Here is a 16,036-nt window from a genome sequence, read left to right as displayed (position 1 = left end):
TCAAAGTGTAAATAGAGGAGGTATCTGATTCTGCTCACGTAGATTTGTTTTATACAGACTTGTAATATCTTTAAAATCTGTGGAGAATATCTTATCTAATTTTAAACAAGGGCAGAATCAGGATGCTGGTTACTTTTTCTTTAATCAAAAGCAAAGCAAGCACAACTCAAACCTGCAAGATAAGCAAAAAGCAAACATAGGTTAAGAAATCTAAAGAATTGTGGCGACTATACTGTCTTCTTTTTTTCTCCTTGCATAGGAGATGTGGTTGTTTTATCATCATTTTAAAGGACTAATGCTGTTGTGCAGAATTGTGTTTTGATCCATCCCAGCACATCCAAAGTAACTAGCCCCACTGGCTTACTGTTCTGAAATGCCACTAATCTTCTGAAATACTCTTGGTTCTTCTTGAGGGCTGTTTGCAGATTGTAATAATGTCAAAATATTACTAAATTTGGTATTGAGAAAGGGAGCTCAAATGGAGCACGTGGGACCAAATGTGCCTGAGCATAGTGCCCGGTTTATACACCCCTAGCCCAGTTAGTGTGCCTGCAGAAATGTTACAAAAGGATGGGCTGGGCTCTGTATTTACAGCTGCTCCTGACTACTCATCATGGCCAGTCACTGAAGCTAGTGCTTTTCACAAAATATGAAAACAAGGAACAAAGGATAATCCCTACCTTCATTAAAACCATAGCAGAGGGAGGAAATAGTGCTGGAAGGGATTTTGAGAGTCTGTCTGGGTTCTCATCATATCTCAACCTCTGATCAGCTGCCCTGATGAAATGCAAGAAGCTGGTCAGAGACCTGCAGTGGTAGAGATTTCAGAGTGTCTCTGAGTGGCAACAGTCCTTACTTAACTGTTCTGGTAAGCAGGAAATTTCCTAATACCTAACCTAACTGGTACACATGGAAAGTAGGTTCTCCCTTTCCTCTTGATGCAGGCAAACACCTCTACCTGCTCTCTTCTCTTCTCTTCTCTTCTCTTCTCTTCTCTTCTCTTCTCTTCTCTTCTCTTCTCTTCTCTCTCGAGAATTCCCAACCTTCCTACCTTCCCTTGTAGTTTGGATTTTCAGAATTTTTGCCCTTTTTGTCTCCCTCCTCTTTGGGCTCTTGAGTTGGTTCTCAGCTATCCTGGATTGTAGACCTCAAATAGAGCCGACTATTCCAGTTTAAATAAAAACTGATAGATTTAAATTATGTTTTCATTATCTTACTTGTGATACTCCTATTTATGCATTACAGCATCAGCATAACACTAGGTAGCCTAGCACCACTTGTGATCCATAGAACTGTTTTTTTTTTATCCTGCTACATACTTGTGCAGTTGATTATTCCTTTGGATGTGTAAAACCTTCTGTTTCTCCTTGTTCAGTGGCATTTCAGTTGCTCCAGTCTGCCAAGATCCCTCTGAATTGTAATGTTGTGCTCCAAGATAGTTGGAGCCTCTTCCTATAAATACTGTCTCCAAATAGAAGTGCACTCTGTTCACTCATCAGTGATGTTGATGAAGGTCCTGGATAGTTCTGGATCCAACATGGATCTAAGTGAAATTCTGTTCAATGTATCCTTTCAGCTTTGTAGTATTAATTATTTCCAAATAATTTCATATTTATATTGCCTAGACTGTTCATTTGGAGTTTTTTGGAATAGGAACACATTATAAGAAGCTCTTATGATCCTCAGTCTTTCTCCCCATCCACAAAGCCTGTTAAAACACCTTTATTTAGTAGAAATTCACTTGATCAGTTTGTATATTAGATCAGTTTGGTATTTCCTTCCCTCCTTTGAGAGAGATGCAATTCCTTTTGTGTTTTCTGGAACCTCATTCTGCTAATTCTTGGAAATATTCAGTAGCAATTTTAACATAATTTGAACCATAAAGGAGTTTCACCAGGTTCAGTCTGTCCAATAATCTTTAACTTGTCTATGTATTTTCCAGTTTATTTGTTCCTTTTTCTCGCCTTAGACTTCTGTTGGTAGTGGTAGAGTGAAATCAATTTGGCTTCTAAAATTCAAGGCTGAAGTTGAAAGTATCAGCATCACCAGTGATGATTAAATAGTTTCCCCTCTGTGGAATAAGAGACCATTTTTTCCTTAGTATTGTTACTATGCATCTTATCAACAGGCTTGCTATCTTTAAAATCCAATTTTCCAACTTTCTGGGAGCTTATCTTTCAGGTTTTGTCCATACATAATCTATATATTTATTAATAATTTAGTAATTTGACCTACTTTCTATTTTATTTGTCTATCAGGTCATTGAAGATCTCATGGATCATCCAACTTAATCTTTATCTCACTTCCTTTCCCTCCTCTGTACAGATCAAATTCTGCAGTTTTGCCTTTCAACAGTAGTTCTGTGATAAACTTTCAGCTGTCCTAAACTCACAGTTCATCTACTGGTTTTCTAGGTTTAAGCATCCATGTAATTCCTCCTTCTTTTTCTAACAATGAAAATAGATTTAAAAGGGTCAGATTAACTTGTAATTTTGATTTCTTCTCTTTATAGCTAATGAGAATTTCAAGTAAGGAATTCCTTCAATGCATTTTTCCTTCCTGCAGAGTTTCCTACTACTTGTGCTTAGGTTTGATCCAGTCCCGCCTGAGGGAGGTGCAGATACTCAGGTTCCCATGGCAGGTTTTTGTAGGTGCTCTCCTTTTCACATCTCCTGGAGCAAAACAACTGCCTTTTTCCAAAGATACTCAATGTAGAGTACAAGAGTGTGCCAGTGGGGAATAAACACCACTCTAACTAGAAAGGGCCAACAAAGGTTCAGGTTGGGCATCAGGAAAAATTTCTTCTTGGAAAGAGTTGTTAAGCATTGGAACAGGCTGCCCAGAGAGGAGGTAGAGACACCATCCCTGGAAGTGTTCCAAGAAATAACTTGTGGTACTTAGTGCTGTGGTTTAGTTGACAAAGTGGTGTTTGGTCAAAGGTTGTGCTCAATGATCTTGCTGGTCTGTTCCAACTGAAATAATTTTATAATTCTGAGATTCAGAGAAAGAAATTTAGGATCTCTGAAATGATCACTGCATCTTCTGTTATGTCCCACTTTATTTGTAAATATTGAGAAAATTGGGCCTTTGGTATAAAAAAAAATATAGGAACAAGGAATGCAAATTATTGGGGCTTTTCTTAAAGAAATACCAAATATTATGGCTTCCCATGAAACTTACTGTATAAAGCTCAGTTTCATTTGATGTATGCACACAACACTGTAAAGCATGTTACCAGACTCATACTAAAATGAATTTGTTGTGAACAGTTCCTTTTCAGATGTTAACACATATATGAACTGAGGATGAAATGCTTTAAAAATAATGTTACTAGCAATGGAATACATACATACTACAGATTTGACAGACTGTTGCATAAATGTGTTGTGAAATCAATGTACAAGTCAATTCAAAATGCATTTAAGAATAATTTCAGGGATTATTCTGGGTCGTTTTGCCACTGCTTATGGGGTTTTATGGCAAGAATTTTCTGTTGATTCATAAAGACTGTCCCTGAACACCACCTGAAAGGCACATAGACAAAAACTAAGATGTTGTGAAACTGAGGCCCTGGCCCTAGGGTAGATTTGCTCTTCAGGTCTGATGGCTTCATTAGCATTTTACATGAGTAGGAGACTGCTAAGAGATCACACTAAGGCATTGCTAGACATCAGGAAAATTATCTCTAAAGTGTTAATTATACATAAGGCGCAGTTAGAACAAGAAATTTCTGTTATGTGCTGGTGATTTGAATGCCATTTATGTACTATTAGAATATATTCCAAGGAGGTGGAGCTGGAGTACAGTTAGGACACATATAACAAAGTGACTCCAAGAGCAAGACATTTAAATACTAGTGAGCATTATGAACTCTCTGCCCGGAGACAACTGAATGAAATTTAGATAGTATCTAGAAGTTACAATTTTTTTAAATGCACATTGTTCCAGTAAAATGGTTCAGAGTGGGCTGTTTTTTTCACGGGTTGGAGAGAGCACAAACACAGTTATAGGAAGACAGATTAAAGGCCCTAGGACATCTAGTACAGAAGAATGAAAAAATGTTTCAAGAAAAATCAACAGTAACTATTTCTGCATGAAAGATGCTTTTCTTCCCAGACAGCAGAAGTGCACGATCCTGTGAGATGGTATCTCTCCTGGAATTAATGGTACTCAAGATAGTGTTTAAGAACAATTCCTGACGGACTAGTGCTTCAAGTCCTGGTGAATCTCAGTCTGATCTGATCTGCTTCATTTTACATACTGCACCTGGAAACCTCATCAAACCTGAATGAGCTAAACCCATGCGTTCCATATTTCAGCAATAATGCTCTTAGCAACAGTGCTCAAGTTCACTGATGACACAGAGATGTGTGGAGTGGCTGATACCTGCTGGGAAGCAGCTCTGAGGAGAAGGACCTGAGGGTCCTGGTGGACAACGAGCTGTCCGTGAGCCAGCAGGGTGCCCTGATGGCCAGGAAGGCCAATGGTATCCTGGGGTGCATTAGGAACACCATTCCCAGCTGATCCAGGGGTGATCTTGCCCCTCTACTCAGCCCTGGTAAGGCCACATCTGGAGTGCCGTGTCTAGTTCTCAATACAAGAGAGACATGGAGCTTCTAGAGATGGTCCAGTGAAGGGCAACAAAGATGACTGAGGGGCTGGAGCATCTCTCTTATGAGGACAGGCTGAGGAAGCCAGGCCTGTTAGCCTTGAGAAGGGAGAAGAGATAACTGAGGGGACTTTAAAATGTTTATAAGTGCCTGAAGGGAGGCTGTCAAGAGGATGGAGCCAGGCTCTTCTGGGTGATGCCAAGCAAATAGGACAAGACGCAACAGGCAGAAACCGAGGCACAGGAAGTTCCCCCTGAATGTCAGGAAGGCCTTCTTTACTGTGCAAGTGACCATGGACTGGAACAGATTTCCCAGAGGAGTTGTGGAACCTCCCTCAATGGAGCTATTCTAGAACTGTCTGGATGCAATCCTGTGCCATGTCCTCTGGGATGACCCTGTTTGAGCACAGACGTTGGACCAGATGATCCAATGTGGTCCCTCCCAAACTGAGCCAGTCCGTGATATTGCTTTGCACTTCAATAGCTTGATTCACTGATGTTGTTGAAAAGCATTTGGTGAACTTGGTAACAGGAAAAATATTTTGAAAAGAAATATATTTTCAAGGTAAATTTTAAAAAAATCTTAAAAGCTATCTATTCTGGTAGGTACGATCTAACAGCAGAAGAACCTTCTTTGTAAAGAACGAAGGTTTTTCATAGTGTTGGGAAAATCCAGTGCCACACTTTACAGCTAAACCATGGACCCACAGTAGGATGAGCTTCAAGCCAACCTTGATCCACATAAAGCAAGAAAACTTGGGTTTTCTGTAATCTCCTATGTCGACTAGTTTCCACGGGCTTTGTTTCATCTTGGAGGCCATGGATAAAGTCCCAGTCTCTGCAGCAGAGCAGAACAAGAGCGTGTCTGTCTCAGCCCTCCTCGTGCTGGCAGTGCTGTGCCACCAGCAGTGACAAAGGCACGCAGCAGTGTCTGGCTCTTTACCCAGGCCATGAGGAAGGGTGAGCTGCGGGAGGGCTCTGGAGCCACAGCTCTTCCCAGAGCTCTGCCATCCCCAGTAGTCTCAAGGATAGATAGAGAAGCTGGAGCCTGGAGAGAGATGTTGGCTGTGGATGTTGTCAGTCGTTTTGCTAATCACTGCAAGGCACTTTTATTTCTCTAGTCAACAGTAAAGGCTTAAATGTAGCCAAGTTTGCTGCAATAAAATAAACAGTTTTGACACAGAAGGGAGCAAAATAAACTTGAACACAGTACAGTGCAACCACCCAGGAGTTTTGCTGGTTTCATTTCCCAGAGTTTTTGCAGTCTGGCAGCCTGGAGATCAAAATGCATAAAATAAAGGATAACATTAAAAAAAATATCTTACGAAGATCATATAAGATTTCATCACAGAAGCCGCTTTGAAGAACGAATATCTGCAAACCTTCCCATGGTGTGAAGACCTTTGAATACGCAATATGTGTAATACCTGCGTGTGCAGTAACAGTGCACAGCCTGTATGCATGAACTCACACGTATATACATGACTCACAGGTGAAAACTAAAACAAGAGATGCATAGCCCAAGTGCGGGCTGCACGTCGGGCGAGCGGTCGGAGGGTGGAGTGAGAGGGACGGGCTGGGCGGCTCTGGCAGGCTCAGGCTCTGGCTCTGGCTCTGGCTCTGGCTCTGGCTCTGGCTGTGGCTCTCCGCGCCGGGCGGGCGGGCGGGCAGCCCGGCACTTTCCTTTTCGGCGCGGGGAGGAGCGGCAGCTGCGCAGGCGTTGCTCGCACCCTGTTGATTAGTCAGTGCTGGGATGGCGCTTCCTGGGCCAGGCGCGGCGGCGGCGGCGGGCGGCCCCAGCCGGTCCCGGGGGGCGGCGGGAGCAGCAGCAGCCGCAGAGGCAGCAGCAGCCGCCGCAGCAGCAGCAGCGGGCGCCCGGCGGGCCTCCCTCTCTGCCTAGCCCCGCGCGTCCCGGGCGCCTGGCGCGGAGCGAGCCCCGCTCCCTCCCTCCCTCCTTCCCTCCGTCCCTCCCGGCGCCCCCTCCGCCGCCCGCCCCGCTGGCAGCCGTCCCGCCGGGTGGGAGCACCCCGCCGGCGCTGCCTGTCTGGCTGCTCCCTCCCCTCCCGGGCCGGGAAGATGGACCCCGGCCCGCCGCTGGGCTGCAATCTCAAGGACGTGAAGTGGAGCGCGGTGGCCGTGCCCCTGGACCTGCTCGTCAGCACCTACCGGCTGCCCCAGATCGCCCGGCTGGACAGCGGTGCGTGGGGCGGGGAGCGGGGCCGGGAGGGCGCCGGGCTGCGGGCGGGCTGCCGGACGCGGTCCCGGGAGCGCTCTCCCGGCGCTCCTCGGACTGGATCCGCCGCTGCCGGGGCTCGGTGCGAGGCTCCCGCTCGCTGCGGAATCCGCGTTGCTGTGTACCAACATATCTGGGTAATGTGCCCCCGTGCCCCCTCCGCGGGTGCGGAGGGCAGCTCCGTGCAGCCGCTTTGCTGTCGGCAGCCTGCCCCACTGAGAGAGGTCCTCGCCCTCCCAAATTAAGCGTGGAAGGGCACTTTGAGCACTGGAGACCCGGGGTTTTGATGAAGTGATGCTACAACAAGGCCAAATAAGAAGGGATACAAAATAGCCAAGTGGGCTAAATCCCTTGTGTTACAATTCCCTAAGAAGGCCACGGACCTGTAAAAAAAAAAAAAGAGTAACATATGAAGCCTTTGCAGTCTCCAGACAACTTTTTATTACAGTTCACTTGGGTGCTCACCTGCCGTTTCCAAGTGTGCAGCTTTTTGTTTACTCCAGGAAATATGAATCAGGTCTGACAGAACAGCTATGACAGCACCGTTTTACCGTTCCTAGATCCATGCCTTGAAAAGTAATGTGTCGGCACAGAGAACCAGGGAAATATGGGAGTTTTTTTATAAAGGCTCAGACAGCTGCTTTGTAATAATGTGTATGTATGTGCATGGTAGCTCCATGAAAACTGTCCAGCACTCTAAAGGAATGCAGAAGATAACTCACAAATTGTAAAAAAATTCTAGGCTTTTTAATTCATTAGCTTATGAAGTCACCATGTACTTTTACGATATAATAGAACAGTTATTGATTTATCAAGTTTTGTATTGATTTGAAAAGTTAAAAATGAGCACAGGCATTATTCTCTGTTACTTCCCAGTGTACAGGTCAAGACCAAGACTGTTTTATTACTTAACTGCAATTTCCATACTGCAGTGATGATTTTTGACTTTGCCCCTGGATTATGCAGTATTTTTCCTTTCACTCGTAGTACTTCCTCAGAGCTGGTACTCAGGAGCAGGTTAAAGAAGAGGGTTTTTTGCTTTTTTTTAACTGCATCTGCCTGTTCATCATACTGTCAAATGTATGTTGTCCTGTGAGAATGGCAAAGCTGGTATGTTAAGGAGTTCCTCGTGGTAATACCTCCTGTCACTAGGAACAGCTAAGATGGCCTCCAGTCACTGCACTTAAGGCTGTTAATTTACTTGAGGCTCCTGGCACTGACTCAGGCTGTAACAGGATGTATATATATTGATGACTTATTAATTTCCCTCTCTGTGTGTTGCGCCTCCAAATCTCCCCGCTCCTCTTGTCTTTCTTCGTTGGAAGGTACCTGAAAAAGCTTTGTGGGTAGAGAAAGTTTATGGCTTTTGAAGCAGGCAGCTCTTGGGGTTTTTCTGGAGGGGAGTCCTTGTGTTGGAGCTGTTGATGGGAATATCCCATAATTGTTGGGGAGACAAAGATGTTGTGACATTTGTGCAAAGGCTTCTTTGTCCTATGTGCCACATTTAAGAGCATATGCACAGGCAAGTGGATGTAAACAGACCCGAGCTCTTCTGCCCATGCCCTGAGATGGCCAGACAGGAGGCAGCTGTTGGTGTGGGTGTCCTGCTGTAGTGGTTCAGCCCTGCACTAAGCCCTGCCAGGAGGCAGGCTCAGGTGGGGCTCTGTGTGAAGGGCTTCTGGTTGGAGCTGATTTAGGACTGCCTGGTTCAGCAGCTCGTGGGTCTGGTTTTACCCACTCAAATGCATGTACTTTTAACTTGGGGCACTACAGACAGCAGACAAATCAATATTTTATAAAGAACGCAGACGCCATGGTCTTGGGGATAGGAAGAAATTGCTTTTCCTTTTACCAGAGAAGCTTGTCTTGCAATAAGAGAAAGCAGCCATGAATCAGTGCATAGCCTTCTAAAGGAGGAAAGTTGGGAATGTGCAATGCTTGTAGAATTGACTGGAGCACGGGCTGTTACGGGCTGGTTGCTCTGCATCCCAGTTCTTGTCTTGCAAGGTTAACAAGTGGAGCTCTATTGGAAAATTTCTTGATGCAACGCTGAAGAAAATAAATGCAGAGGCCAATCTAAATGTGTGTCATCCAGTGCTTCGGAAGTTTAAGGCTACCTCTGTTAGCAAGGCAGTGTTGTGTGCCAGTTTTATCAGGGTGTGGCTCTTATCTTTGGGTCAGGGTTTGTTTGCACAGAAATGCCCTCGTGTCTTCTTCAGGTGCTGAATTCCTCTTCAGGTCAGTGGAAGCTGCATGTGTTTCAGGCTGTTGGAAATCAAACCACCTGTAGATGTCTGTCTTCAGTCACCTTTTGATTCTGTGGTTGGCCTCTGTCTGTAGCAGCAAGTTGTTTCTTGGCTGTTTCATTTTTCACGAGGCTTTGTGAAAGCCAGAATCTGCACACCAGGATGTAGGAGAGGATTGTAAAGCTGGAGCTGTATTCTCTTCAGAAGATGTCAGTCTTACTGTGTTGTTTCTACATTTTTTCATGGAGTTTAGCACTTGGTGGATAATGTTCTTAGATGACACCATACAAGATGTCCAGTTTTGCACTGTTGCTTCACCTTCTGGCCTTTCAGTATGAAGTGGAAGAATGGGTATGATCAGTTCAGTTTTATTCTTCGAGCTTCGATGTGCAGCTCCTGGAAAATTGCCCTAAGTAATTCAGTTTGATTTCTTGACAGGATGAAGTTATGAAATATTTATGTGCACTAAATTTGGTCCTCTGCTGAGAAGGGAGGGTTTTTCTTGATGGTATGGGAGGAAGTAGTCTTTTGTTACATCAAGATATAGTTGGAAGTAGTTAGGCATTCATGCCTACCTTATCCATCTAAAAATGATAAATATGTCAACTTCTGGGGTTTTTTTTTTTTCAGAGTTTGAAAACCTGAAAAACTTTTCAGGTTTTTTTTTATTTTTAATTTTAAGACTAGTTTTGTTTCAGGTTATGCTTTTGGATGCTGTTAAGTCATAAATCAAATTCTTTTGGTTTCAATGTGTTCATGTGTTTTATTGTTTTCCTGGTGAACATTGTTATATTAATTGAACAAATAGACTGAAAGAAACCCAAACTTGTCACTCTTGAAGGGAGCAAATGGGTTTTGTATGCGTTTTTTTCCCAACCTCCATAACAACTTAAATATTTCTAGATGATAATTCAGATACAAAACTGCTAAAAAGTGCTTGAACACCGTACCAGAGAAAATGCATGGACTTGATCTCACACTGTGGAATTCACTGAGTGGGCTCTTTCAGATGAAAAGAAGCAAGACTTGAAGAGCAAGAGAGGAACGTGCTTTGTGCTGTGTTTTTCCTGTCCTCCCCGCTGTGTGCCCCCTAGTCCCGATTTGCATTGTCACAGCTGAATACCACCCCAGTGAGAGACCTGTGGGTGGGTGCAGTGGGGGAAAGATTTTGCTCTGGGAACCCGCAGCAGAAAGAGATCTTATCGCAGTGTGGTTTTTGCAACGGGGCAAAAGGTGAGCATGGCTGGCCTGTGAGAACCAGGGCTGCACGTGAGCCTGGGCTTGGCTCTCCTCAGACCATCAGGAGAAAAAGCTGATGGCGAAGCTGGGACCGTGTCTTGTTGCTAGTGCATAAATGATGTTGTGCCTGGTGATCTCAGGGCTTTAGATTTCTGGTAATTATTTTTCTAAGGATAATTTTGGAGGGTAAAAGAGAAATGCTATCAAGGTTAAGATCGAGAAAATATTGCTTTGCATAGAGCTGAGCTTTAGGCCAGGCTTTTTTTTTGTAAGCTTACTGCTCCCTTCAGACTCATAAGAGCCTGTCATTCTTTTTCTTAGTGGAACTCCCTTTTTCCCAGACAGTCTTGATATGTTTTCACAAGTAAAGATCAGCCTTTGCTTGTAGGTATTTTTTACCCATATACTGAATGTGAACTGGAAGAGTTCACAGAAATTCTCAGTTTGTGTACAAAGATTAAGGTTTATGGGATTAAGAGGCCATGTGGTCCTGTGATTATTTTTATTTTTTTCCTAAATGATATCTTGGAAAAAAAAAGTGGTGGTGCTGTTGGGATCACATACAGTGGCACTTGACCTCAACTGACAGAGAAGTAATTCCCTACTGTGCATGGCAGTGAAAACATGCTGAACTTTCCTGTGGAGGAGATGATGGATCTCAGTGAGCTACCAAGGCAGTGAAGGAAATTCTTCCTTACGCATTGTAAATGTACTGTAAGATGAAGTGGCAGAATTGGTGGCTATAAAGAAAAAATCTGTAAAGGAAAAATCTGTAAAATGGGTAACAGATTTAAAAGGTGATTTTCTTCTTTCTTACCCTTAAGTGAACTCCTGTGCATATCAGTAGTGGGTGAATAGTGAGTTTGTACTGCTGTTGCTCCTGGGGACAAAGGGATTTTATTTAGTTGTATTTCAGGTTCTCTTTTTCTCTTCCATTTCAAAACTTTCTCATGGTGACAACTGTCTGCCCCAGTCTTGTTCAGGGGACTATTGTTCTGTTCAGCACATTACTGCAGAGCTGATTCCAGTTCTGGAAACTAAGCACCCTCACATCTTATCAAAAAAGATCATACTCAATAGAACAGCGTGGCCATGTACATAATGAAAATTTTGCATTGCGTCACTCCACAAATGTGGGTTATCTGTGCAGCTGAACAATACTTTGAAACTACAAAGAGACTTATTCTTTAAAGGTCTGAATGCTGCTATCCGTGCTTTGATTGTCTTGAATGACCTCCTTCTTTTGCTAAGCTAGTGCAGCATGTCTCAGTAGTCTGCTATTGAAGAAATCTTTAAAAGGCATCATGTGGGAGTAGGGCAAAGCTTTTGAACGGACCAGAAAGAGGTTTCAGATATGCTCAGACCCTGGGTAATGGCCATGATCTGATTGCCAACTGTAGGTGTGGCTGCCTTGTCCACTGAGGTGTGGCAGGTGATAGTTCTTATGTATGGGGCAGACAAGACAAGTGTTTGATTTGGCAGCAAATATCCTCAAGGTCCATTGTATCCACATGGCTTGATTTCTTCCTGAGGTGCTGAACAGCTTTGAAACTCTTGACTGTTTATACTGTTTGTTCTGCCATTAAAGAATAATTCCAGTAGCATCTCCTGCTTGCTTCCTCTTCTTTCTACCTTCACAGTGCGGTCTGCTCTTTCCATCAAGACAATTGAATGAAAAAAACAATTGACAGGTTGCCACTAACCACTGCTCCTGGGTTTTTGTTTTGGTTGGATTGGTTTTTTCTTTTTCCCCTGCTGGCAGAGATGTGTTCCAGAAACATTTTAGTGAAAAAGCTTTTAATTCATTTAAAACCTGCAGCTACTGAATGGTGTCTGTGAAGATTATCATGCCTTTCTGGAGATGGAAGCCAGTAGCCTGGCAAAACCTGCTCCCAGGAGTACCCTGGGAGAGGGTGAGATGGATAAAGAGTTCAGCATCATACCCATTTTAGTAGCGTGTATTGTGTGTTCTTAACCAGACATTTGAACCCTTGGTAGTGTGTTAGGGCTGCTAGGATGGAAAATAGTTACATTGCTCTTACTTCTTGTGTGCTTAATAAATGTTCATATTCTTCTCTGTTATCCAAGGTGTGAAAGTACTAGCTCTTTGTTTCAATTTCTAAAGTTTTGACTTTGTGAGGTGAAGCCTTTGTGTACATAACTCGATAAACACTTCCTGGATAATTATGTAGTCCAGGTATTGGAAGGTGAAATACCATTAGTCTTTTCTTAACTGGAATTCAAGTGCTATAACTAAATTCTCCTCCACACCCCCCCCCCATTTAAATTACATCTAGCTTTCAAATAAAGCACAAGGTGCCCATAAAATCTAAGGTATTAAGGTGTTTCAAACAGTTAGTCAAACCCCTAAGCTTAAAACAAATGTGGTGTGATGAATCATATGCTGCTGTTGCAAGGAATGGTATAAGTCTAGCATAGGAAAGAAGGGCTTCGTTGTTTTCTGCTTTGTCTGTAAGTGCTGTTCTGGAACTAGGTGTTCCTGGCTTCGGTGATTACGTGAACTGGCACTCCCTGTAATGCCCCAGCAAAGGCAGCTATGCCAAGATGAAATGCTGGAGGATATTGGACAGCATGGTCTGGTGCAACAGGATTTGATGGAAGTTGTGGGAAGAGTTGCAGTGTGTTCCAGTCATTCCAGTGGTGGTTTGTCAGAAGCAAAGGGCATGGGTGTTGCTGTATTTCCTTTTGGCATTAGGAGTAACAAGTTGGTTGGATTAGGGCAGCTTAAGTCTCTCCCCTATAGGAAAATATTCATCATCTTAATGTGGATTGCATATGACTCAAAATCAACCTTCATAAAACTCAGTGAGCCAATATTTCAAGTCTGAAATTTTTTTGCTTTTAATGGTGCTTCTCTTTGGAAAGAGTTTTACATAGCTTTTGTGGTCTGCGATTTTCATACCATTTGCAGTATGAAAAACTTGTGGAGCGAACTTCACTGTGCCTCCACCTGTAAGCCACGTCTGCTCATCTGAAGGGCTTCGCACAGAAATGCAAAATTGAGGTGTATAAGCAGATTGAAGAGTGTCTTTGCTGAGGATTAGAGCTACATCTGCACTGCAGTCTTTGAGGTGGTGTGCCAGTCAGCATAAAACGAATAAATCACAGCTTTGTCAGGGCACCTGCATGCTTGGCTGAGGCTTTGCACCAGCAAGAATAGCTGCTGTGTGATGTATTGCCCTGCCAGGCTTGGTGCTGCATGCTGGTGGGGGGAGAAGGGTCTTCCTGGGGCTGGGGAGGCTGTGGAGTCCAGCCTCCTCATCCTTCAGGCTGCCTGTTATGTGGAGAGGGATGCTCCTGAGACTGCAAGGTGCACACTAAGTGGATCAAGCCACGATGAAGATGTGAAATGCCAACCAGTATCTGCCAGAGCTGTGTGTTTGGGGGTGTGGGGAGCCCTGTGCCAGGGATTGCAGCATCTGCATCCTCAGCAGAGGAGTGAATGGTGGTTTTCCCAGGAAAAGCAGCAAATCTTGTTGCTGTGGGGAAGGTCACTTGGAGCTTCCTGGAAGTGCAAACGTTCAACAAATGCAAAATTACTTGAAAAGTGTCCTTTTTGGTTTTGGGGTTTTTCTTTCAGGATGTTGTAATCCTGTAATCACAGGGAACTTGGATGTGTGTGGATTTCCTTAGTCTGTAAGAATGTCCCTGGGCTTCTAAGAGAACCAAGAATAAAGATCTAAACAAGGTCTCAGAGGCTGGAAAATGCCCAAGAGCTCAACCTGATTAAGTTGATACTGGAGTTGCTTCATAGCAGGGCTGAACCCTAGTGACTCAAATGTTATATAAAATGCAACATGCTGCAATTCTGTTTGTGAAATGAGCAGGGAAAACATTGTGGTGGCGGCAAGGAAGTTGGGGCATTTCTCCTTACAGACAGAGCTGGGGGAGTGGGAAGAAAAGCTGAGTAAAGAAGTAGAAACCCCTTTTGATGGGCCATTTTGTGCCATGTGCTAATTTGCTCTCTGTCTTGGTGCCCTCATGGCAAAACATCTACCTGACATGGGTAAAGATATGTCTCTAAGGGTGACAGGTTTCCAGGGACAGGCTGGGAGACTGCAGCCACTGTTTAGAGGAGCAGCAGCTGCTGGCTGGGATACAGTGTGGGGGTGTGCACCCTCCAAAGGTGATGTGCTGGACAAGAGGCTGTGTGGGGACACTGTTCTGCTCTGCAAGGAGCATGTGGGCTAGGTGCACAGAGTACAGAGATTAACCACCCTGAATAGAGTGCATAAGCCTTCACTCTGTCCTGAAGGGACAGGCTGTGTGCCCGAGGCTGAGCCAAGGGCACAAGTGGAGGGAGGTCCCTGTGTCCAACCACAGCCATCATTTCAGAACTGCCCCCACTCGGTGTTGCACTGCCAGGGCTGCTGCTCAGCACTGCCTGAGCTGGGCAGCCAGAATGAAGCAGTTTGCCTTGCAGCTGGGTTTGTAAAAGCTATGCAGTCTAAATACTCAAGTTACTAACTTCCAGGAGCTATTTCCAAGTAGTCCACAAATGCTTGGATACCCCTTCTCCTGTGTTTGTGTTTCAGTTTGCAGCTTTTCTGTTGTTGTGGTTCCAACTGGCAGTTTTGCTTATTTGCCCCACTGAAAGCTAGTCTTGTTGCTTCCTGGCACCTCACCATTTTGGATATGAAGGAGGGAAGATTGGAGTGGAAAAATAAAGGAAACTTTTTCTTTAAGGAGGGGGAGGAAAATGGCATTTGTGCACAGATCTCTTTTTGTCCAGCTTTCCTGTTACATCTTTCGGTGTGTCCCTTTAGAGCATGGTGGGTTCAAGGAGCCCTTGGTTCCAATCTGTGTCATTTGTTCCATGCCCTGTCCTGCACTTGTGGGCTTGCAGGAGGTGTTGCAAGGTTATCTTCAAGGTCACTGTCAGGTAGAACTCCCAGCAGTGGCAGAATGGAGCAGCAAAAGGAGCTGCTTCTCTTATCCTTTCTTTTCTTCACATAGGATAGTCCTTCCTCTTACCCCTTTCATCTGTTGTGCTGTCTTCTTCCATCACCTGTGCAAACTCTGCTTCTCCATCCCTCCATGCCCCCATCTTTTTGCTCTGCCCTCTTCTTTTTCCCTCAGCATGAGGGAAGTCAGGCTCTTTGTTGGACCAGAGAGCAGTGTGGTGCTTTGCTGTGTGTGTTCCAGGAGGGACAGCTGCCTGTGTGCTACCTTGTGGGAAAGCAAGCAAGCAAAGTAATTTTAGGCATTTCTAGAGACTTCAGTGTTTCTGGTCCCTGGGAGCAGAAGCTGGAATTGCAGCTCATTGCTGTTAAAAGGAGCTGCAATTCCTTCCCTGCTGCAGAGGGGTGGCTGCTATCAGTGCAGAAAATGTGGCATCTCCCCCTGTGGAGTCCTGCACTGTGCTGCTGACATGATGTTTTCTTTCACTTTGGTGAAGGGAGTTTTGCTGGCAGGACTCAAATGTGAACTGATAGGCTTTGCATGTAATTCTTCCTTTTCCACATTGATTGCTGGCTTGACCCAGAGAATGAGAATGGGCATGCTGTGTATTTGTAAGAATAATAGTAATCCTTGTCAATTTGTGGTATGATGTGATGAGCCAAAAGGAGAATCTTAGGTGTGTATCCTTGCTGAAAGACTGGCTTCCAAAGCACTTTATTATATTCCTGCTTTTTTCTTAACAGTTTTTGTTTAGGCTTCTATGTATTCCAAGGACAAACTGCCCTG

General features: G+C 44.3%; 1 protein-coding gene across 1 annotated transcript in view; it reads left to right on the top strand.

Moving 5' to 3' along the window:
* Positions 1-6,685: 6,685 nt before the first annotated feature.
* GAREM1 (GRB2 associated regulator of MAPK1 subtype 1) overlaps positions 6,686-16,036 on the top strand; it is a 102,036-nt gene continuing 92,685 nt past the window's right edge. Inside the window, exon 1 of the mRNA XM_066562778.1 lies at positions 6,686-6,806. Within this exon, the coding sequence (XP_066418875.1) occupies positions 6,686-6,806 (121 nt within the window). The remainder of the gene's footprint in view (positions 6,807-16,036) is intronic.

The sequence above is a fragment of the Molothrus aeneus genome, chromosome 1, assembly GCF_037042795.1.
Source record: "Molothrus aeneus isolate 106 chromosome 1, BPBGC_Maene_1.0, whole genome shotgun sequence".
NCBI classification, from domain to species: Eukaryota; Metazoa; Chordata; class Aves; order Passeriformes; family Icteridae; genus Molothrus; species Molothrus aeneus.
The sequence above is the reverse complement of the archived record's forward strand: the minus strand, read 5'-3'. Positions and strand labels throughout refer to the sequence as shown.